Source organism: Gopherus flavomarginatus, chromosome 3, assembly GCF_025201925.1.
Source record: "Gopherus flavomarginatus isolate rGopFla2 chromosome 3, rGopFla2.mat.asm, whole genome shotgun sequence".
In the NCBI taxonomy this organism is placed as follows: domain Eukaryota; kingdom Metazoa; phylum Chordata; order Testudines; family Testudinidae; genus Gopherus; species Gopherus flavomarginatus.
Genome location: NC_066619.1, coordinates 113,127,972 through 113,151,254, shown reverse-complemented (window position 1 = coordinate 113,151,254; position 23,283 = coordinate 113,127,972). Strand labels below are relative to the sequence as shown.

The window sequence follows — 23,283 nt, the reverse complement described above, 5'->3', positions numbered from 1 at the left end:
CCCAATTTCCACTGACTTCAACTGGAATTGGACCAAGTCCAAGGTGCTGCACAGTTTTATGGAGCTGTTGGTAATGACACCATACTTAAGGCTGACCTTGGACTCCCATATTAAGCCCTGATTTCCCCCTTCCCCCATTTAGACTTTTATTTGCAAACTAGGATGCTGAAAATAGGGGTGAGAAGAATTTTTCCCAAGGATTGAGGAAATGCAGGATCAAAGATGTTTATATGCTGCTTAATCAACAGTAATACAAGTCATAAATTTATTCCCAGTGTCATGACTCTTTGACCCATTTGTTCTCAATAGAGGCACCTGGTTGCACAGCAGCTCTTCATGTGCAGAGCCCAGGGTGACTCTTCCATATTGGGTATTTCCTAGGAGAAAACTGTTTAGGAATTTTCATTCTTACAGACTGGTCCACAATCCAACTGGGGAAGGGAATCTGCTGACCATGTTGATCCAGTCTGGCCCCTGAAGCTGCAAGCAAAGATAAGCACTGAGAGTGGGCACAAATTGAGGAGTGATACGACGGTCAGCTCTGCTGGCTGACAAATGGGAAGCCAAATCTGAGCAGACACATGTTCTAAGCAGACAGAGCATTATCTTTCCAATTTCTGAACCTGGCTGATGTTGAATGAGGGGGAAAAAGTCCCTGAAGAAAGCTTTTGCTCAAAGGTTGCCAAAGGGGACAGGATGACAAAGCAGCTATTGAGCAGGCCAAATAACCCAGACACCCACTTCAGGCCCGGCTCAGGTCTGGTTCCAACTACTCCAGGCTTATAGAAAGAGATTTGAAGGTCAAAATCTTTTGCATTACTCCAGTTTTTTCTGTGAAATATGCTAGAATTGGCTTCCCTCAGCCCCTACTGCAAACTTTCTTACCAGGAGCATGCCGAAAGGCTACCCTGAAGGGCCTCCTGCCTGATGCTGGTAGCTTTGAATAAGGCAGCCATAACACTTTACAGCAGAGTGAGTGTGAGTGGGTGGTTCCTGCTCTTCTGAGGGGTTCCAAGACCTAGCCAAACCTTTCACTGTTCAGCACACTATGAAACCCCTTTACAGATCAGGGCATCTGGCAGCCTGTGCACTGAATGAAGATGACCAGTAGGTATAAGGTCTTTGTAGAGTGAGTGGGACCTTGCTCCCTAGTTCATTGGCCCACATGTTTCAATGAATGGGTCACAAGTCATGGAATTTAGCAACCTTCTTACAAGACAAAATGGATAAAAGCAGCCTGGTGGTACCACAAGGTAGCTGGGAGCATAGACTGATTCACCATGCCAAACCTTCAGCAGCATCATAGGCTCTCACTCTGTAGTACGGTCATAACAGCAAAATTACAACTGAAAATGAGTGTGTGTCAGGAATACTGTTATCTGTTATGAGCATATTCCTGCAGGTAATATTGAACACCGGGCATTGAGGGACAAAGGCCCTTACTAACCTCTTAAGTCCAGGCTGTCAGAGTTCATGCCATACATCACTGCCAATTATCCTCCCCAGAATTGTCCAGAACATGGCAGGGGTGATATAACCCAGCCTTGTAGCTCTACTGTAAGGGAGGAGTTACATATTGGATGAGATCTTTCTTCTCCTGTTTTCTTTTCCCTATCTTAAAGCTCCAGTTAAAGAGGGCTTGGAAGAAAGGAAGAAGTAGGGGGCGGGGTGTGGATCTGTGGGAGGAAAAAGGCCCTAAATGTAAAGCAGTCCATCTTAAAAAAAACTTTAAAGAAAAATCCTCTGTCTTTCAGATAAATATTGAAAAATCAAACTACATGTCAGGAATAAGGAAAATTACACTTTTTAAATCCCTTAAATAAATAAGGGAAGAAATCACCTTGTCTCCTAGATAAATGTAGGTAGCTGGACATCCATAAATATAGGGGGAGTTCTAGCCTCAATCCCCATCACGGTTCAGGGGAAAACTAATAAAATAGAAACAGCACTGTAGGTCAGGTAAGTCAGTCAGTTCACCCATGTGGGACTAAGGGTAGGGAAAATTCCATAAATGCTATTTTTTAAACATAATGGGAAAAATATTCCTCCCTTAAGTGCCACTACACACTTTCACTTCTGTTATCCTTTCCTCTATTCTTCCTTTCCTCTTATCCTTCCTCATGTCCTGCCAATCAAATTTAAGACCTGCACATGGAATGAAGGGGAGGTTGTCCTAGCACAAAGCCCAGTGGCTTACATGTGAGTGTATGTGGTAAGAATTGCACCAGTGGAACATTCCTGACCTCCAGAGGCTCACCCATAACAGCTGTTGGATGTGGTCTTTCTGTTACTGTTGAAGAAATACCACTTTTGGCTACTGTGTTTATGAAATAATTATCTAGTTAAGAAGTCTGAGTTCTTTAGTTATCCATAAGGCTGCAAGTTTGTCACGGATGTCACAGAAGTCACAGATTTTGTTATTTTCCAGGATCTCCGGGACTTCTGCGGTGGCTAGTGCAGCTGTCCCGGGGACGCCTGAGCAGCTTTGGGTGTGTATGGCAGGGAGCTTAGGGTTGGGGTGTGGGAGGGAGTGAGGGCTCTGGGCGGTGCTTAGCTTGGGGGGGCTCCCCAGAAGCGACAGCAAGTCCGTCCCTCAGCTGCTAGCTCTTGGTGCTGCCTCTGCCTGCAGGCACTGCCCCTGCATCTCCCATTGACCACGGTTCCCCGTTGTAGGAGCTGCAGAGCCGACGCTTGGGGTGGGGTCAGTGCGTGGAGTTAGGAGCTGAGGGAGGCGAATGTTGCTGCTTCTGGGGAGCCACGAAGAGCCAGGTAGGGAGGCTGGCAGTTCCACCATCCTCCCCCCTGAGCACCTGTGGTGCCAACCCCAACAACCGCAGCGCCTCCAGGGTGCACCCTAAGATTTAGTCAGGGCTGTATAGTACATGTCATGGACAGGTCACAGGCCGTAAAGTTTTGTTTACTGCCCATAACCTGTCCATGACTTTTACTAAAAATACCTGTGACTAAAATGTGGCCTTAATTATCTGCAATAAGTGAAGCAGATGTATTACCTCTTGGCAAATGAGTAGAAGTACCAGTAGTTAGCTTTATTGGTTGGTCAGCGTGCATGAATCTTTAGTGCTACCATACATTTACTTTTCTAATATAGCCTCTCTTGGAGGAAATGCCTCATAAGGATGAAAAAGTGTAAACATGATTTGCTAATGCTTGCTGAATCAGTAGTGGATGAGAAGAATATGAAACACCGCACCAGGCACCTTGCCTGAAATAGCAGGTATTAAGGACGGTGCCAGTGGGTACAGGAGGCCTCTGAATGTTGTTCATTGCTATCATAACCGTAGTCCCAGATTTGGACCTTAGCGTCCAAAATATGGGGGTTAGCATGAAAACCTCCAAGCTTAGTTACCAGCTTGGACCTGGTACTTGCTGCCACCACCCAAAAAATTAGAGTGTTTTGGGGCACTCTGGTCCCCCTGAAAAACCTTCCCTGGGGACCCCAAGACCCAAATCCCTTGAGTCTCACAACAAAGGGAAATAATCCTTTTTCCCTTCCCCCCTCCAGGTGCTCCTGGAGAGATACACAGACACAAGCTCTGTGAATCCAAACAGAGTGACTCCCCCTCTCCGTTTCCAGTCCTGGAAACAAAAGCACTTTCCTCTTCACCCAGAGGAAATGCAAAATCAGGCTAGCAAATCCAACACACACAGATCTCCCCCTGATTTCTTCCTCCCACCAATTCCCTGGTGAGTACAGACTCAATTTCCCTGAAATTTCCCAGAAAAGAAAACTCCAACAGGTCTCAAAAAGAAAGCTTTATATAAAAAGAAAGAAAATACATACAAATAGTCTCTCTGTATTAAGGTGACAAAATACAGGGTCAATTGCTTAGAAGAAATATGAATAAACAGCCTTATTCAAAAAGAATACAAATCAAAGCACTCCAGCACTTATATTCATGCAAATACCAAAGAAAAGAAACCATATAACTTACTGTCTGATCTCTTTGTCCTTACACATAGGGCTTGTCTACATCAGAAAGTTGCAGCGCTGGTGAGGGAGTTACAGCGCTGCAACTTAGGAGGTGTACACATCTGCAGGGCACCACCAGCGCTGCAACTCCCTGTTTGCAGCGCTGGCCGTACTCCCGTTTTGTCTCGGGTGTAGAGGATCCAGCGCTGGTGATCCAGCGCTGGTAATCAAGTATAGACACTTACCAGCGCTTTTCTTGACCTCCGTGGAATAAGCAGGTATCCCAGCATACCTGAGGAAGCCTCTGGTAATCAAGCTGGTCTCCTTCCCCGGCTTGCTCTCGCGTTCCCCGAACCCCGAGCAAGCAGGTCTCCTTCCCTGCGGTTTGCAGGGTGGTTCCGGGAACGCGAGAGCAAACCGGGAAAGGAGACCAGCTTCGCCGCGGTTTGCTCTCGCGTTCCGCGAACCACCCTGCAAACCGCAGGGAAGGAGACCTGCTTGCTCGGCGGTTCGGGGAACGCGAGAGCAAACCGGGGAAGGAGACCAGCTTCGCCGCGGTTTGCTCTCGTGTTCCCCGAACAAGCAGGTCTCCTTCCCTGCGGTTTGCACGGTGGTTCGCGGAACGCGAGAGCAAACCGCGGCGAAGCTGGTCTCCTTTCCCGGTTTGCTCTCGCGTTCCCCGAACGCGAGCAAGCAGGTCTCCTTCCCTGCGGTTTGCACGGTGGTTCGCGGAACGCGAGAGCAAACCGCGGCGAAGCTGGTCTCCTTCCCCGGTTTGCTCTCGCGTTCCCGGAACCACCCTGCAAACCGCAGGGAAGGAGACCTGCTTGCTCGGGGTTCGCGGAACGCGAGAGCAAACCGCGGCGAAGCTGGTCTCCTTTCCTGGTTTGCTCTCGCGTTCCCCGAAACCCCTTGAAGCCGCCCAACAGCGCTGCAGTGTGGCCACATCTAACACCACTTGCAGCGCTGGTTGCTGTAAGTGTGGCCACTCTGCAGCGCTGGCCCTATACAGCTGTACTAATACAGCTGTAACAACCAGCGCTGCAAAATTTTAGATGTAGACATGGCCTTAGAAACAGAAGACTAGAAAGCAGAAACTGCTTCTCCAAAGCTCAGAGAAAGCAGGCAGACAGACAACAAAGACCTCAGACACAAAATTCCCTCCACCCAAAGTTGAAAAAAATCTGGTTTCCTGATTGGTCCTCTGGTCAGGTGCCTCAGGTGAAAGAGACATTAACCCTTAGGTTGTTCATTGCTTGGTAGAAAGCCCACCATAACATGTAAACACCTGGCTTTAATACAGAGTCCCCCATTCAGTAACCTTCAAGGACATCAGAAAAGGGAAGTATCACTATGCCCAGGTTTCATGGATCGCATTCCAGTTCCATATTCCCTGGGCCAGTGATTGTAGAAGGATCAGCTATGCATCCAGAAGTGGAGATGAAAGGAAAGGGGCAGTCTTGGTCTAAATGACTCCAAGGATCTTTTATGCAAGGTATATCGGGTATATCTCAATTGATTACCATTAAGAAAACTATTGCCTGTCCCAACTGTGTACTCCCTCTCCCCCCCGAATCCCTCAACCATGTATATACATATGCACACCTCCCCTCCCCTTCCTTCCCCCCATTAAAAAGCCACTATATGGAAAAAATATTCAGAAATCAAAATAGTACAATTCACCGGTCTAAGCCAAACATCTTGATCAGGCACCTTAACAACTGTTTCTCAGGAAAAGGGAAAGGAATCTGAATGAAACCAGTAAAAATAGGTGAATGGTCAACCTACGTCAACCACCATATCCCATAGACCTTACAGGCTTAAACAGGGAAACATTTTTTTTTTTTTTAAAGCCACTCAACTGAAGCCAAGGTTTCAGGTCAGACAACTTCCTAGGTACAAATTAAAAGCAAGAAGGGGAGAGTGACTTACTGAAGGTGGGGTCAGGAAAACATATCAAGCTGATAAATGCCAAGGGAGGGAGACAGGGGTGTGCATGTGTGGGAAAACTAAAGATCGAATATAAGGGGAAAGTAAAGGCCCAAAAGCCAACTAATGCAGGGACACTAATAGGGGAGGGAGAGTGACATAAAATGTTTCACAGACAGATGTTAAGAGCAGCAGTTCACACACAACTAAACAAATGAAGACAGGATACTGTGGCCAAGCTAGTGGTGTGTGCATGTGTGTGTGTGTTCTCTCACTCACACTCACACTCACACTCACACACACACGGTATTGTAACTACATAATGATTATTAAATTCATTCCCCAGATGGAGAAAGTGAGGCCTGGGTTCAGGGACTTGCCTAAGGGCACAGAGGAGGTTGCTGGAGCAGATGAGATAAGAATTCATAAGTTCCGACTCTGTCCTCAATCACTATCCTCTGTGCTACAGTCCTTCCCAAGCAGTGGCCATAATGAGTTTTTTGTGGCTGGGGAGGAGATGAGAGCCACAGCTGACGATGTAGAAGGTGAGGAAGGAAAAGCGAAGATGTCCCCAAGGTTTGCAATAAGCAGCAGGCAAGAAGCCATTGTAGCAGTGGCATCAAGACTGGAAAGAGTGTGGAGGATTATCCAAGGAGTGACTGTAGAGTACTAGGAGTGTCTTGTTATGGTGGAGGTGGAGGGCAGAGTAGGGAAGGACCTTCATGTGCTTTGCTTGCCAATACCAGCTGCTCTGTGCCCCCATCTAGCCAGCCAACCTACGAGCTTGTTGAAGGCTCCAAGACTACCCAATAAGAGCCCTCCTCTTAGAGGTACTGCCTCACTCTCTTAAAGTTGTAACATGACAACTGCCTTTGGGTCCTTGACCACCATCCCATAATGGTGGGAAGGCCAACATGCCTTAATTCCAGTTAATTTCAATATTCATTATTTGTTTTTTCATGACAGATTCCAGTATATTAGAACAGATATTTACTGCTCATGGAAGCCACATATTTAGTACAGCATATTTAAAAATGCTAACAAATTGAGCTAAGATGTTTTAATATGTAAACTGGTTTAACTTTCTCTTTCATAGCTGTGCTCACATATATTGTTACACTTTGAGCTAAAATTAGGATTATATGGCTGTATTTAATGATGATGCTTTAAAATAGTATTTTACAGAGCAAAAAGGTGAGAATTTGAATTATAACACTATATGTAATTTTTTTCCCCTGGCTATACTTTAGCATAGGGCAAAAGAGATGACCTACAGTGAGCTGACATTGCTTATAACAGTCCAATTCCTCTTTGTGCTATATAATGCAAATTCTGTAAAAAGTCAATCAGAGGTTGAATTATCATATTACGCTTTGCCATGAGGTATGCAACGTGCCTCAGTTGCAAACCCAGAAAGTATGCTTTTGATCCCACAAGTGCTCTATGCGGGTGATGGGGTCTGTACTAGCAGATCTAATTGCAGGACTGGTGTTAGCTTCTCTAGGAGAAGCATAAATATGTGACAACCACATAAGTGGCTACTTATTTCATGAGTATAATATCTTTGTATGAGAGACAAGAGTATATTTTGTGTTAATTTATTTCATTTAATTAAAAGCAATTTACTCTTTTTAGTGAAAAAACTTTTTTTAGTGTGCAGGGTGGGGAAGAGGACTTGTTCTGTTTCTCTGTGCCTTTGGTATAGATATATATACTTTAAAACCTATTAAAAGAAACAGTGAGGGGAAGGAAAGTCTTATGGTTAAGGAGTCAGGAAATTTGGGTTTAGTTCTGGTCGGACCCGAAATTTATTGCACAGGCAAGAACACCTAGGACACATCACTTGATCTCTCTGTATGTCAATTGCCCATGTGTAAAATGGGAATAATGAGACTTCAGTGCCAAACAGGAGTATTGTGAGGTGCTTGGGGTCTATGGTGATGAGGCTGCCATGTATTGTAAATACCTAAAACGAAGAAAATTACAGTATACTGGAGATGAACCAGCCCAAGCAGATGCTGCTATAATATTGAAGGATAAGTTTAGAGAGTATATTGTTATAAAGACAAACAATGAGGGGCTAGATTGTGCAACTGTTACTCATGATTGCGTTCACTAGGGTGGATAATGGCTGAACAACCTAATCCTACTTTTATATTGTGTTCTTGTAACCAGCCTGGGAGATAGCATTTCAGGAGCGTTCATTCCAGGTAGAAGCAGATATACTGATATATTTTTGGAAACTATTTTCATTGAAGGATTTTTCATTACAGTATACATTATACTTATTAATAACTTGTTTAATTTTTAGCAGGGCTGATATTGAGCCACAATGGCAGCTGTAGTCTCGGACAGTCCTCCAAACCCAAGCTGCAAAATTATGACCTTTAGGCCTTCAATGGATGAATTCAGGGAGTTCAACAAATACTTAGCGTACATGGAATCAAAAGGTGCTCATCGTGCTGGACTTGCAAAGGTAAACATCTTTTACATAAAAAAAACAACTATTTTCATAAACATTTGCCTTTTGCAAAACTGATGTGTTAAATTTTAATAATTTTTCAAATGCTTCTCCTGTGATAGCTGTTGATATGTCACTCTGACGAGAGTTAAATGGAATAGCTCATGTTGCCTATAAACAAAGAAAAAAGAAAATGTATGTTGTCTGCCACATACACTCAAATTATTGGGTTTTGCTATTTTCATCACATGGAATGTGAAAAGAAAATCTCTGAGGCTGACTGTTAATGCTTAGCAGTGCAGCCCAAAATATAAATGAGGGGATCCAGTATGCCAAACATAGGAATCCACCATGCAAACACTTAAAGGTATGTGTAACTTAGGGTGACCAGAGAGCAAATGTGAAAAATTGGGACAGGGATTGGGCGGTAATAGGATCCTATGTAAGAGAGAGACCCAAAAATTGGGACTGTCCCTATAAAATCAGGACATCTAATCACCCTAGTGTAACTTGAATCATTTCACGGAACTCAGTGGGTCTACTTATGAATAAAATGAAGCACATTCTTAAGTGTTTTCAGCATCTGGGCCATCATAGGATTTCAAATTGTTGATTTTTTTTTTTTTAAATTGTAATCATCCTACCTCCTGGTTGACAAAAGTAAGACATGGAAACCATGCAAAAGCTACTGTAGCATTGCCTCTTGGCTGAGAAATAGTTGATTCAGGGCCTTGTAGCTAGTCAGTTTCCATTAATGGAGAGAAATTGTCACAACTTCAGTTTGGTGTAACTTATTTATTTACATGGTGAATATGCTCTTATCTCTGCTATATACATTAGTCCTGTTTCTCTTATGTAGTCCTGCAGTGTGAGGATCATAGGGGAGGAAACACAACCATGCACATGCAGATTTGGGAATCTCAGCTCGGTCATTCAGAGTAGTCACTAGGTACAGCTACCTTAATCACTGGGTCTCCAATCCTGTGTTGCAAATCCAGAACATTCAAAAATCATCAGAATGGCTTAAAATGAGATTTATAAAGAAAAAATAACAAACTTTGGGTTCTTATTGGCTTTCTGTGTTTTGAGCCTTGAGGATGCACTTTAGTTGCATCTCCAAACTTTTCTTTGCAAGCATGAAGGCTAGAAACTTTTCATTTAAAAAAAGATGAAGAAAAAATTCCAATTACTAGATTGGGCAACTCATTCATAACAGGCATAGATAAGTATGTGACATAAAAGTACACCCTGATGTTATATTGTCCTCACCACCTTCTGTGCTCATTCTGTTCTGAAACAAATGGGGACCTACTCTTTGAGGATTTGCTGCATGGTACTAATCACTGCAGTTGGACTGCTTATATGCTTAACATTAAGCATGTACTTCAGTGCTTTGATGGACCAAAGTCAGAGCATTCAACACCTTGCAGAATCAAGTCCGAAGATGGCTGGGGAACAGGAAGCGTCTATGTTTTGGTCCATTTCTGATTAACAGTAATTGAGCTAGCAGAGAGTGAAGGGATAGTGCAACTTGTGGATTGTTCAGTATATTGACTTACTTCCTTGATCCCCAAAATCTCAGCATGATGGTAGACTGTCCAGAGGTATGTTAAACTCTTCTTGGTGCTATGAGGCCACCTACTTTTTCCCACTCTCAAAGGAGCCACGTTATGGCGATCTTTCTTCCAGTCACCATGGCTGGATGCAGAGTTTTCTGAGGCCTTTCATTGCCTCTCTCACAGTGAAGACAAGGCCTGGTTACTAGAGTGAAGGAAGGTGCCCTCTTTCCTCAATGTGCTTTGTACTGCCTTGTCAATGCTTTCAGTCCCCATCAGGGAGCAAGAAGGTACTGGGGTTTAGTGGTGATTGCACTCCTCGTTCAGTTTTTGGGCAGGCTGTTTGGGGTAGTTTTTCTATTCTCAGTGAAGAATTTCTAAAGAGTGAAAAAATATTTTAAAAACAGAAGGTCAAACTCTCTTTGCCTTTCAACTGTAAATAAAACTGAGCTCTTTACAGTATCAGTTTCTGTGTTAAAATCCTTAGTTAATATTCTTAATTACATTAAATGAAAGCATAAGTCACTTGCTAAAACCTATCAGGAGATAACAACTTTTTCTGTTTGGATTCTTCTCTAAACATAATCCTTGCTTCCCTGGGTAAATATTTTTCTCATTGAAATGTTTTACGCAATGTTACATTTAGATTAATGTTATGTCTGATAGCAGGGTTGTGTATTTAGTGGCAGTCATTAGAGTAACCTCTCTAGTGGCTCTCAGGAGAGAGGCTGTCACACCGGGAGACTGCAGACACTGAGGTTGTGGTGCGGCTGGAGGTGTGTAACAGGAGAAAGCTAATGAGATCTGGAACTGGTGAGCTAATGTAACAAACAAAGAAAATTAACAGATTAAAGACACCTGAGACCAGAGTGCTTTGTGTTTGTGGACTGGGGATCAGGGAGAATGTCAGTAATTTATGATTTTCAGTACCAGGATCTGTTACAAAGATAGCAGCAGCTGACAGCATGCTGAGTACAAACAAGTTTTCTCATGTCAGCTATAAGAAAAGAGTCACTCTGTTTCTGAAAATATTACAAATTTTCTTTCAAGACACACAAACTCAGTATTAACTGTTTTTAATTTTGCACTGAAATTCCCAAAGGCAGCGGACTTTGCTGATCTCTCATTTTCATTTCTTTGACTGCTTCAGGGAAGAGAGTGATAACACTGAGATCCTTTATTAATTTTAATATGGTAGTGGCCTCCTGAGTTCAGATGTTCTGCATTTAAGAAAATATCCTACCATAATAATGGAGAGATTGTGAGCTTTGATCAGTCAAGCACATTATGTGATAAGAAATATGACCGCAGGTATCAGTTCTGTTTTCTTGCCCAGATTCTTTTCCAGCCTCATTTACTCCCATCCAGACTTTGGACCTCACTCTGGAACCACAGTAGGAAATGCTGGTGACCCATTTTACACATGATACATTAAAATGCCTTTCTCTGCTTATCCAGCTCTTTTTTTGAGGAGTGGAGAGAGTTCTATGCTTTTCAACATTAAAATACCGTGTTGAAAAATAGAGGGAGCCCTGAGAAGCAGGACTGACCTAATTGAAATAAGTGGAGAGAGTGGAAGAACAGAGATTAAGAGCAAACTGTGTCATTTTGTGTTCTTTCAAATGATTGTGCACATAATATATATTCTACTTCAGGTGTGTATGAACCCAGAGTATGCGAGTCAGAAATCTTTAGCTAGCAGTACCTATTGGAGTGGCACATGTGCTCTGCACATCCATGTGTCTTGAATTGAGGGCAAAAAGGGAAGGGCCACACTGATCCATTTCTCACTGCCTGTGGTTAAAATTTTGAGCCCTCTGTGATGCCTCAAGCTCATGGTCCCTTTTCCCAGCTTATCAGTGGGGAAGTTTTCTTTTGTTATTGGGAGGTGCCTAAGTACTGCATTAATGTACAGAAATCACTGGATTGATGCCTGAGGCCTTGCTTATTTTGAACTATCAGGCACTCTTGTTGAAATAGGACTCTATTTATTTGGACTCCAGGGCAAAATTCTCACAAAAGCTTCCTCAGGACTGAGAAATGTATTTAACTCCCTAGTTACAGAGGGCCTCCTGATTGCTGGCATTTCTTTACAGCAGCTCTTGACTTAGCAGATACAGCTCCAGGTGTATTGCAACAGTCACCACTATACAGTAAATTATTCTGCCACCATGCACCTGGCATCTCTAGAGAGGCACAAATCATGGCGGAAGAATTACCACTTGAGGGCTGCAACTTATTCACAGACAAAATGGATGAGGGATTGCACTCACTTGAAGACTCCAGAGCAACGCTTTGTTCCTGAGGATGTCCCCCAGCCCCAAGAAGAAGTCGTTATAGGCCTCAAGTGCGCACATATGGCAGAAGCTGCCAAGTTTCCCAAGAGATGTTTTCACCTATACCTTCTGTGGGTTCTTGCCATCCAGGCCCCTATATTTCAAAGCAACAGTTTTTTGACGGTTTTGTCAAGAGCAGAGTGACAGTTGTTGAGGATCTTTCCGTCTTGTGCCCTCTCTTTGGGAACCAGTTGTTCCACTTCTTCAGTGTCTGGAACTCCATAACTATAGTACAATGAGTTTGACACTGTGGGACTGGGTTATACCATTCAACTCTGGTCCTTGCTCTACCTTGCCCACCTTCCCTGTCCTTGTTCAGGAACTGCTTTCCTGAGACCATACTGCTTCAGGAGGTATAGTATCTTTTAAATCTTGGAGCTAGAGAGGAGGTGGCTTTACTGCACAGGAGAAGGGAGTTCTACTCCTGATATTTCATCGTACCCAGAGGGAGTTGAAGGCCTATCTTGGGCTTAAGGAAGTTAAGCACTTTTATCAGGAAGATAAAATTCAGGATGGTGTCCGTTGCTTCTGGTTTGGGGCCAGTTCAGCCAACAGGTGATGGACCACATCCAGATTCAATCCCTATGTGCTCAGCTGGGTCTAAAAATAAAATGGAGCAGTTGATTTTGTCACCAATGAAAAGAATCAAGTTCAGTGGGGCCATTCTTGATTCTATGACTGCAACAGCCTACTGCTTCAAGAAAAGTTCTGGTCTGTTTTGAACCTCTGCATAAGTCTTAAAAACCAACCTCAGGACAGCAGTGAGAGCTAATATGAGGCTGTTGGGACACATGGCATCCAACACATATGTTACTCAGCCTGCCAGACTTCATCTTAAGTGCATACAAAGCTGGTTGAAGTTTGTTGATGAAACAGATAGCTTCTGGACTTGCTGGTTCATGTATCTGTTTAGGTTCTAGCATCCTTAGAGTGGTGGATGAATCTGGACAGGATGAATCTTTGAGAGGATAGTCTCTCAGTGGCCACGAAGGGCTGGTCTTTGATATTGGCACTGTATTTGATGGGGAAGGCAGTCAGCCTATCACAACCAGGACCAAAGAACAGACCATGGACACCAGGCAAGGGAAAGCTGCTATTTAGACAATTTAGATATCAATGAAGAGATGCATCTTTGACACTGGTAAACCAGGTGTCAATTCTTGCCAAGGCTGTAGGCGTCAGCTGAGCACTGACAAATTCATAACTGGAAACAGATCAGCTCACCTGTATGTTAATATTGTTCAAGATGGGTTTTTGGTCCTATCTGACCGAGGAAAGGGAGGCATGAGACATGACACTAAGCTGTAACACCTGCTTGTGCGGAGCCACATTTAGAAGTTCCCTCCAGGAGTGCCAGGCTGCCTGCTCAGTCAGAACAATGGGATAGGGATAGGGTGAGCTCTACTTGAGCATCTGTCCTATACATCAGTCCTCTGAAACAGGTTCCTCAGGGAGATTCTAGTGCCATGTGGTGACCAAATCTACCTCCAACAAAGAAAGATGCCCCTGAGGCCAGCCCAGAGAGCTATTCACTCCTGTGGGCAGCAAAGACGTATAAGGAAAGAATGCCCCCTCATGGAGACTCAGTATGCCTCAGGCTGGACTGTAGAGACACATGCTCATGAATAAAACACCTCAAATTGACAGTACCAGTCTGAGTAAAAGGAAGGGAGTACAAGGACTTGTAGATTCTGGGTGCAGCCAGATAATAGTTCAAGCCTACCTGCCTGGGTAAGACGATGCTCCAGAAGAGACAATCTGTGTACAGCTCGTAAGCAGTGAAGGTTACAATTAACTGTGGGAGCCCACACTGAAATCCTCACAGTGGCTCTGGCTGGAGAGTTGAGGTACCCAGTAACAATAGGATGTGGATTGCAAGTGTCACTTTTATTTACTAAAATCAAATATATCTGATCTGAATATTCACTCTGACTGGAAGGCAAAAACTACATAAATACCATACTAAAGTTTGCGGATGACACGAAGCTGGGGGGTATTGCTAACACGGAGAAGGACAGGGATACTATTCAGGAAGATCTGAACCACCTTGTAAACTGGAGTAATAGAAATAGGATGAAATACAACAGTGAAAAGTGCAAGGTCATGCATTTAGGAATTAATAATAAGAATTTTGGATATACGTTGGGGGCGCATCAGTTGGAAGCGACGGAGGAGGAGAAGGACCTTGGGGTACTGGTTGATAGCAGGATGACTATGAGTCGCCAATGTGATACGGCTGTTAAAAAAGCAAATGCGATTTTGGGATGCATCAGGCGGGGTATTTCCTGCAAGGATAAGGAGGTGTTAGTACCGTTATATAAGGCGCTGGTGAGACCCCACCTGGAACACTGTGTGCAGTTCTGGTGTCCCATGTTCAAGAAAGATGAATTCAAACTGGAACAGGTTCAGAGACGGGCTACAAGGATGATCCGAGGAATGGAAAAACTGCCTTATGAAACGAGACTCAAAGAGCTTGGCTTGTTTAGCCTGGCCAAAAGAAGGCTGCGGGGGGATATGCTCGCTCTATATAAATATATCAGGGGGGTTAACGTTAGGGAGGGAGAGGAATTATTTAAGTTTAGTACTAATGTAGACACGAGGACGAATGGGTATAAACTGGATATTAGGAAGTTTAGACTTGAAATTAGACGAAGGTTTCTGACCATTAGGGGAGTGAAGTTCTGGAATAGCCTTCCGAGGGAAGTAGTGGGGGCAAAAGACTTTCCTGGCTTTAAGACAAAGCTTGATAAGTATATGGAGGGGATGTTATGATAGGATCGTTAATTTGGGCAATTGATCTTGAATTACCACCAGACAGGTCTGCTCAATGGTCTGCGGGGAGATGTTGGATGCGATGGGTACTGAGTTGCTGCAGAGAATTCCTTCTTGGGTGCTAGCTGGTGAGTCTTGCCCACATGCTCAGGGTTTAGCTGATCGCCATATTTGGGGTCGGGAAGGAATTTTCCTCCAGGGCGGATTGGCAGGTGCCCTGGAGGTTTTCGCCTTCCCCTGCAGCGTGGGGCACGGGTCGCTTGCTGGTGGTTTCCCTGCAGCTTGAGGTCTTCAAACCATTTTTGAGGATTTCAATAACTCGGTCCTGGGATAGGGGTTGTTATAAAATTGGATGGGTGGGGTTCTGTGGCCTGCCTTTTGCAGGAGGTCAGACTAGATGATCAGATTGGTCCCTTCTGACCTATGAGTCTATGAGTCTATAAATGTAGCATGCTGTGACTGTCATTTGAGAATGAGTGACAGTCAATATATCCATTAAGATGCCCTATTTCATAGATTTATAACTTGTCTGTGAACATTGTATTGATTTTGAAAGATCTTGGCCCACAGCAATATAATTTTAAAAAAAAGTGTAGTCTTTTTTTTTAATATGTGTGAATGATTTAAAAATAAGACTTAGTTTTTTTTTTCCAGCTTCTGAATGTACCAAAGCATTATACCTACATGTAAATGGTATCCAGGTAGAATATCAATATCTTGGAAGAGTATGATGCAGGTTAGAGGGGGTGTATATACTGTGTCCTCTAGTTTTTACATTAGCCGAAAGTGCATCTGTGCATACAAAAATGATGAATAAGGTGGAGGGGCAGGAGTTGGGCACTGGGTTGTCATCGCTATGTTGTTTCTCTTATTTGCCATGATGTAATGAAGCATAGTTGCAGACTGTCATTGACCATGGGTAGGGAGTCCACATTGCTATCTAATTTAAATGCAAGTTTGTGGTTTAGAGCTACTGTGGTTTGCAGGGCTTGGGAGAGAAGCAGACAAGCTTTAGGAGTCACGCCCCTCCACCCCCCCACACAGTATAACCTGTTAAAACTTCTTCTAAATTGTCAAGGAAGACTCTTTGGAAATTTACTTAAATACAAATCAAAACCAATTTCCTTCCATAGAAGGCCATTTATTCCTTCCCTCAGCAAGGAATGTTTCCATGTCAAAGTGCCTTTTTCAAACTTCAGCCACTTATAGTGCTATTCTAAACTCATATATAATATAATATAAATATAAATATAAATATGCACTTTCCCCCATAATAAATGGGGGAAAGTGCATTTTTTTTCCTCACTCTCCTTTCACATAGAAATGTTTTGAACTGTTTTGAGAGAAAGGACGGTCTAGTGATTGGGAGCCCTAGCTTAGATTTTGAGAGACCTGGTTCATTTCCCCCAGCTCCTGAACAGATTTCCTGTGTGATCTTGGGCAAGATCCTGTGTGACCCACTTCCCTATTTTGTGCTCCAGTTCCGTATCTCTAAAAATGGGGATAATAATATTTCTCTACCTCACAGAGGTATTGTGAGGATATATACATTAAAAAGACTGTGAAGCATTTGGAGCTCTACTGATAAAGAACACAATATAAGTGCTAGGTGGTGTTATTATTTTGCTCAAAAATAGGACCGATACTAAGCATAGAGAATTTCAGACCCAAAAGGGTGGTTTTACAACATTATGGGTTTGAGCAAACAATGTATTAAAATGGAAACTGTCCTGCGATCTTAATATAAATATTATGAGGTACCTGCTAACAGTATTTGGAAGGGGAGGGTGTCTGATCTTGCTTCTGTTGAAGTCATTGGAAAAACTCCTGTTGCCTCCAGTGGGAGTAGGATTTTCTCTGACGGTCACACTAGTCAGGGATTGGGATATTTGTACACTGTAAATGAGTTTATTTGAAGTTTAATGTTCCAGGGGTGTGTTTATATCTCAATTGTTTGTTGGCAAGATGGCATTGGTGCAGTTTACTTACAGAAAAAACAATACACGTAGAATGAAGTGGCAGTACATTATGTTCCCTGGCTTTTCCACTCTTACATGTCTGCAGCTCACCAGGGGATTGGTGGGAGGAAGAAGTCAGGGGGAAAAATCTCTTAGTGTTAGATTTACTAAGCCTGACTTTGCATATCCTCTGGGTGAGGGGAGAGAGAGATTTTATCTCTCGGTACTTGTGTTTCAAGGACTGGAAGCAGGGAATCTCCTAGAGTGCCCAGGGCGGGAGAATCTGGGAGGAGGTAAGGGGGAAGGGAAGTGGGTTATTCCCCTTTGTAGTGAGACTCAGGGCATCTGGGTCTTGGGGTTCCCCAGGGACGGTTTTGGGGAAACCAGAGTGAGCTAGACACTGAAATTTCTGGCTGGTGTCAGCGATATCAGATCCAAGCTGGTAATTAAGTTTAGAGGTTTCATGCTAACTTCTCATGTTCTGAACTCTAAGGTTCAGGTCTGAGTAGGAGAGTTAGGACAGGGCACATGGTCACTTTTTCCTGGCACCTTGTGCTTGTCATGGTTCCTTCTGGCCCATCTGTTCCTCTACCTTCTGAAATGCTGTGCTTAGGTCACTGGTGTAAGACTCTGCCTGTGTATGTGCAGGAGGCCTGGCCATTTCTTGCTGAACATCAAGCCATATGCAAGCATGGGTCTGAGAGTCCAAAAATAATCTGAGAGAGTGGTGAATAGTTGAGTGTCAGCTGGTGTTATATGCAAAGACAAGAAGTGCCCTCATATCTTGGTCTCATTGGTCTTCGCTAAGAGTTTGAGCATGGAACCAATGGTGCTGTTTTACTCTCTCCATTCTTCTATTACCTGCAGGGTGGGTAACCCCAGACCTCACTTTAGATATGTTATCTGGAGTTGTCAGCAAATCTTATGTAATAACAGAGATTGAAATTCCTTCCCCGATCATTGAAAGGCAGCTGAGGCAGAGGGGTGGGGGTGAGGAGAAGGGGTAGGAGCAATCTGCAACTTTCCGTGTTTCATCAATGCAGCTGTAACTGCCTCAGGACTTTATCCTTCTTCAGTGGCTCTGCCACAACATACTTTTACATGGTGTCATACATTATCGGCAAATATCGATTTTCAACTGGTGTTTCTGGTTGTGGTCCTTCCAAGACAGTCATGAACTCCCAGGGCTTACTGATAGGGGCATATCCCGTAAAAGGAGTTCTGCCTCTCCTTGCTGGTGCAGTCTTGTGGCAGGTAAGATGGGAAAGTAGCAAATCTTTAACATCTGCAGCCAAAAAAAAAAAAAATCTGTCGAACACTTGGTTCAGTCTTCTCTTACCTGAGGCAGCCTGCTACTTTGATGTCATGAAGACACTCCAGCACTGCTCTCTGCAAACTTGCTGGTAAGACAACCCTGATAGACCAGGAAAATCATACACCAGCAAATGGGTAGCTGGATCAGTGTTAATTGTTCCTGAACTGCTTTGAATCTCTCCAGTCTGCATCTCCTTTGTGTAGATCTTTTAACACCAAAATAACTCAGGATCCTTAGACTGTTCTTGCCAGACGTTGTCACACGATCGGTCTGAGTCTACTCTCACTGTCCTCATCCAGGTGAGAGCATTCACAACCATATATTACTTTCCATGTTTATGGTGAACTATGAATTCTGAACCTAGTAAATATGGATGATAGGCCCCATGGCCTCCACAATAGCCAGAAATTCCAGTACTGTTGCTGAATTTTTGTGTCCCCTCTCACTTAATTTTTGACTTCCAAAGGCCACCAGCCTCTGCCTACTGAGCTAATCAATTTGTTCAAATGCAAATCTGACCATAAACCATCACAGATTATCACAAATGAACAGGATGAGTCTGAGAATTCAAACACAGCATGGTTTAGCAGTCTTTCCTTCAGTGACTCAAAAGATTTTTTGATGCTCCTCTGTTCAGACAAAGTTGCTCTTAGTTCACTGGTATAATGGCAGTGCTTGTTCTGGGAAGTTTTGTACAAGTGTCCTACAAACCAGTGTATCTCCTCCACATTTTGTAGGAACCATCAATTTCTTTTTAATTTTCAATTTCTAGGGTTGGAGCTCCAATGTATCCTCACTGACTATATGTCCAGGCATGCAATGTGACTCTTTGCATACTGAAAATGGTTTCCTGCAAGTTTAAACCCTAACTCCTTATAAAGCTCCAGAATCTTTTCCATTCCTGCCAGATGTTCCTCCCATGTTTCATGGATAGAAAGAAAATAATCTAAATATTTTGCTTCTGACAGTTTATTCAGTGTCTGCTGTGTGGAGAAGTGGGTAGCTATGTTGAAATCTTTAGTTATGTCTCTTGTATTCAGTAAATATTCTTAAGTCTCCGCTGGGCTTTTTCATGATTATAATTGGGGATGCCCAAGCTGATATAGATGGTCCAAGCAGGACATCCTCTAGCATGCAGTTTAGCATCCTTTAAGATTTGCCTCACAGGAACAGCCCCTTGCTTAAGGGTGGTGCACCGGATCATATCTCCCAAGCTTCCCATTATTCTTGGAGAACACACTAGCATACTGTATGAATAGATGTTTTAATTGCTTTCTTCCATTGTCTTCTATGGATGCTTCTGTCAGCAACTTCTGGTTTCACTGGTGTGGCTTCCCTCTGCTTGGGCAATTCTGTCTCCCATGGGCTTTGCCTCCTCGTTACCTGCAAATGTCATATGATCTAGGAATAACTTGGGAGACTGTTGCTCTTATTTGAGCCATGGGATCTATGCAGATATCTTGCACTGGGACTCCTCTAAGTTTTTAGCCACTTTACTAGCAATCATTTCTTGAAGCATAGCATTTGGTATAAAGGAATCACCCTGGGTCTGGGAATTAATAGCTGATACCTTTTAAGGAGATCCCACCTTCTGCTTCCACATTTGTAACTCTGCACATAATCCGGTCCATACATTTATCCAGTATGTTATCTTCCTTCACCAGCAGTTTATAAAGTTCCTCTGTTAAACCATTTATAAACTGTCTTCTCACACAGGATTCACTCATGACCTGTCACTGGACATAAGTTCCTCCTTGCTTTGCCAGTTCCAGATCCAGTGCAGATGGTTTGCTTTACTCAAGCTATCTCACTGATTGTGAGGTGCAGGGAAAGCCCTATTAACCAGGCTCCTCAAGGCAAATAAAGTATGCAGGGGTTCCCCTTTCTCTTACTCCAATCTTGTCATTTCTCTCCGATATTTCAAAAACAGATCTCTCCTAGAGGTCATATAAGTGTGTGTTTGTGTAATTGTCTGTAAGATCCATGATTCACACTGGGAAGCTTCTCGTTAAAAGCTTTGGCAGCATCATTCAAAAACACTGCTGTGTTCTGTAGTGCTTTCTCATCAGTCCACTCATTCACAGAGAGCAGCAGCTCAGAGTCTATCAGGTACTCACAGATTCCAATTTCATCTGCAAGACCATTGAGAAGAAACTTAAGCAAAAGTGTTTTTGCCATCTTGAAGCTGCTACCACTAATTGCAACACCTGCTTATAAAAATCAAAGGATTTTTCTGGAACACTGCTAGGATGTCTGGAGTTGTTACTTGCAGTCCCAGGTTTGACTGTCCTGCTTTGACCTCTAAAGATCTCTGCTGGTTGAAGCAGAAAATTTCTTGCATTCAGGGCCACCCAGAGAGGGAGAGTCCAAAGAGGCTCACCTGTTTAAGAGTTTCCCCAAACTAAGTGGTGGTGTGATTGGCACACAAGGCTGCAGTTCCACTCATGTTTGGCCCTGCTGCCACTCTGTCTACACAGGGGCAGACAGGCCAAACCTGAATGGTGCTGTGTCCCACTGTAGCCATTTGAAAGGTTTCAAGGCATATGCAGGCAGGACTTTATTTCTCTTAGTCCCCCAAACAAGACAGCAACTTAATCTAGATAAAGATATTGGTGGAAATGATGCACTGATCATTCTTCTTCTTTGCTGGGCTGATGGACAGGAATCAATGTCAATGGGATTGAATGAAGTCTTTTTCATTCTTCATTCAGTTTCTATGGTCTCATGTTCTCCAACCATTTGACCAGGAGTCCTTGGCATGCACTTGGAGAATCAGATGTACCGTTCGCTAGTGGCAGCAACCACTAGAGATCCTCATTAGATTTTGCATGCCAGCTGAGGCCAGGTCCTGTGGCATGGCCCTATGGTTTAACACATACAGCTACTTGGAGCCTCTAATGAGAGTTAAGTGAGGCGCCAGGACCATGTGTAAGCAAACTACCCTTTAAAGGTTGGGCTGTCTGCTATGTAGAGGTACTACCCATTGAACTCACCCCATATACCCTGCACTTATCGTTACAATCCACTTACAGTCCAGCTGTAACTTGCTGTTCTTACTCTTATTAACTCAAAACTGCACCTCTGGGAATGGGATGCTATGAGGAATGTGAATTCCCCTCCCCACCCCAGATGCCTTCTCATTCTTGCCCCCAAGGGATAGTGATTGGTCAGACCCACAGTATCTTAGGAACAAATTTTTTTTGACTATACCTCCCTTCTAGGGTAGGCCAGCAACCGCAGCAGAATGGCTACTGCATGCTGCGAGGGCTTCATGTAGAGTCAGATGCAGGGAGGAAGAGGGGTGACAGCAGCATGAGAGACAATCAACTTGTTCTTCCCTGTCCCTTAAAATAGGGTCTTACCTCATCCAGTCAGACCCTACTGCTGCCTCAGTTTCCTTTCTTCCCTCCCCAGGAAAATAAAACTCCACAACTCTTATGCTTTAGAATTACTGTCCCGTTCTGGAGTCTGGTTTGTTAACATAAACTACCTCCTAGCCTTCTTCTCTAGGTTCACCAGTCCATTATGCCTCACCTGGGCTCCTAATTCCCACTTCAGGGTTTTGCTCCTGCCCATCTCTGCATGTAACTCCAGCAAAGCCAATAAGTGATGCTGAATGTGATGATAAGTTAGTGAGGAAATAATACACAATGGTAACTAAAAGTTTAATTACTAAATAAAGGCCATATTCTACCTTTGATCTTTTTGAAAATTGATTACTAAAATCAATGGGAGATTGAGGGGAATATGTAGTCCTAAATGTATACCTCTGTTATGATAGATAGCTACCCTTAAAAGGAGAGCCATACTATAATTATGTATAGGAGTGAGAACTCTACTTTCAGGAAATGCTTGATGAGAGAGCACAGTATATGTTGAAGGAAGAATAAAGCCTGAATGTTGCACTGTCTTGGTTTTAGCCCAGTGTTTCTCAAATGCGGCCTCCAGGGCCTTCTCTTTGGTCACAGCCTCTTGGACTGTGATGGGGGTGTGGGTGGGGAGCCCCTCTCCCCAGAGAAACACATGCTGAAGGTGCAGGCAGCTGGTGAATTCCCCATTTTCCCAAGGGTAGGGGAGGCAGACTTTGGCCATGGGGCTTCGAGCTCCGTCCTTGCGGTGGCAGGCTCTGGTTCCAGGCACCAGGTTCACTACTTCCACCATTGTCCCTGGACCTCACTGCCTCCCTGCCCACTTCCCCAACCAGGGCTTAATTTGTGCCAGGGCTTGCCGGGGCTGAGTAAGTCTGCTGTGAAAAGTGATATTAACAAACATACAGATATCACTTTTCACAGCAGATGATTTACCAGCTAGCAAGTCTTGGGGTGGGGTAGGGGGAGCACAACTTAAAAAACCAAAAGAAACAACAACAAAAAGACAAGAACATGCAAAGTGCTGTATTTGTATTTCTATTCTGTTTAGGTCCATTCAAGAATAGAGACAACTGTAAATTATTTTTATTACTGAATCTGGAAAAAACCCTACATAAATAAATAATTTGGATAGGTATACGTGCATATTTATTTGTTTTTCCTAAAGTTAATTAAGTATTTTAGGAAAAATTGTCAGCACAGCCACCAGCAAGAGTTGGTGACTGCACCCTGAGGCCACTAAAAAATTTGTTGTGAGAACCCCTGTTTTAGTACGTCCTTTTTTTCTGTTTAAACACTGAGCAACCTAAAGCTATAGACCACAGTTAAAAGTAGAATTTGGCTGTCTTCATGGAATGTATTTGATGCTTGTGATTTGGAAGATGATAGTTTTGCTAAACGTTAATGGGGAGGCTGTAAGACCAAATGGAAAGGGTACTTTACTGAGAGTCAAGGGACTTTTAGGTTCTGTACTCAGGTCTGCCATTGAACTACTTATCTTAGGCAAGTCACTTAATTTCTGTCTCAGTTCCCTGTCCCCAACTTTTGTCTGTCATGTTTGAAGGCTTTGCCATCTAAATAGAGCAGGAACGGTCTCTCAATACAGTGAGATTGCATAGCACAGAGATGTCCCAGTCTCAGGTGGGCTCGCTAAGCA

General features: G+C 43.5%; 1 protein-coding gene across 2 annotated transcripts in view; it reads left to right on the top strand.

Annotated features, from left to right (window-relative positions):
• The window catches only part of KDM4C (lysine demethylase 4C), a 443,189-nt gene that overhangs the window by 30,465 nt on the left and 389,441 nt on the right, over positions 1-23,283 (top strand). The window contains exon 2 of one of the 2 annotated variants that reach the window (XM_050943102.1): positions 8,175-8,336. The exons of the other annotated variant lie outside the window; for it this stretch is intronic. Coding sequence (XP_050799059.1) covers positions 8,193-8,336 — 144 coding nt within the window. The 5' untranslated portion in view covers positions 8,175-8,192. The remainder of the gene's footprint in view (positions 1-8,174; positions 8,337-23,283) is intronic. 2 annotated transcript variants of the gene reach the window in all.